This window comes from Eimeria mitis, genomic scaffold, assembly GCF_000499745.2.
Source record: "Eimeria mitis Houghton genomic scaffold, Emh_scaff1879, whole genome shotgun sequence".
Classification (NCBI taxonomy): Eukaryota; Apicomplexa; class Conoidasida; order Eucoccidiorida; family Eimeriidae; genus Eimeria; species Eimeria mitis.
In genome coordinates, this window is record NW_013570201.1 from 5,678 (window position 1) to 6,354 (window position 677).

At 48.2% G+C, this 677-nt stretch overlaps 1 protein-coding gene across 1 annotated transcript in view; it reads left to right on the forward strand.

The window, feature by feature from the left end:
- The window catches only part of EMH_0045090 (uncharacterized protein), a gene marked incomplete at both ends in the record, with an annotated part of 4,262 nt that overhangs the window by 871 nt on the left and 2,714 nt on the right, over window positions 1-677 (forward strand). The window contains one exon of the mRNA XM_013496030.1: window positions 228-393. Coding sequence (XP_013351484.1) covers window positions 228-393 — 166 coding nt within the window. The remainder of the gene's footprint in view (window positions 1-227; window positions 394-677) is intronic.

Below are 677 nucleotides of genomic sequence, written 5' to 3' on the forward strand. Positions count from 1 at the left end.
ATAGAGGCGCTTTCCGCCTGTCCAAGGCCGAGGGGCTGCAAGCTCGTCAGCAGCACAGCAGCAGAAGCACCGACAGTGTTGCAGCAGCAGCAGCGGCAACAGCAGCAGCAGCAGCAGCAACACGCAGCAGCAGCAGAGTACCTGCATGGTGGAGAACTGCAGCAGCAAATCATCGACCTTTCTTAAGGGGACGCCAGCAGCAGCAGCAATCGCTTTGCGGCTAAAAGGAGACAGCGCCGAGGGACAAGTTAGACGCAGCTCAGAAGGACACAGACACTCCAGTATCGATACTGCAGCAGCAACAGCAGCAGCAACAGCAGCAGCAACAGCAGCAGCAGAAGCAGCAGCAACAGCAGCAGAAGCAGCAGCAGCAGCAAGACAATAAGAGAACAGGTTAATTAGAAGAGAGCAAGCAACCATGCGTTGTGCTGTCTGTCCCCTTCGTTCTGTCTCCTTCTGTATTCTTGTCTCCTCTGTGTCTCTTTGCTTTTTTGTCTCTTTTGTTTGTGTCTTTCTCTCCGATGCACCTCATTAATATAATTAAATAAATTTATTTTATTTATTTATTTACTTTTATCTATTTATTTTATTTAATTGTTATAACTTATATACTTACCCTCCTCCTTGAACTGCTGCACTTCTTTTGACTCCTCAGCAGCAAACTGCTGCCACCCTGC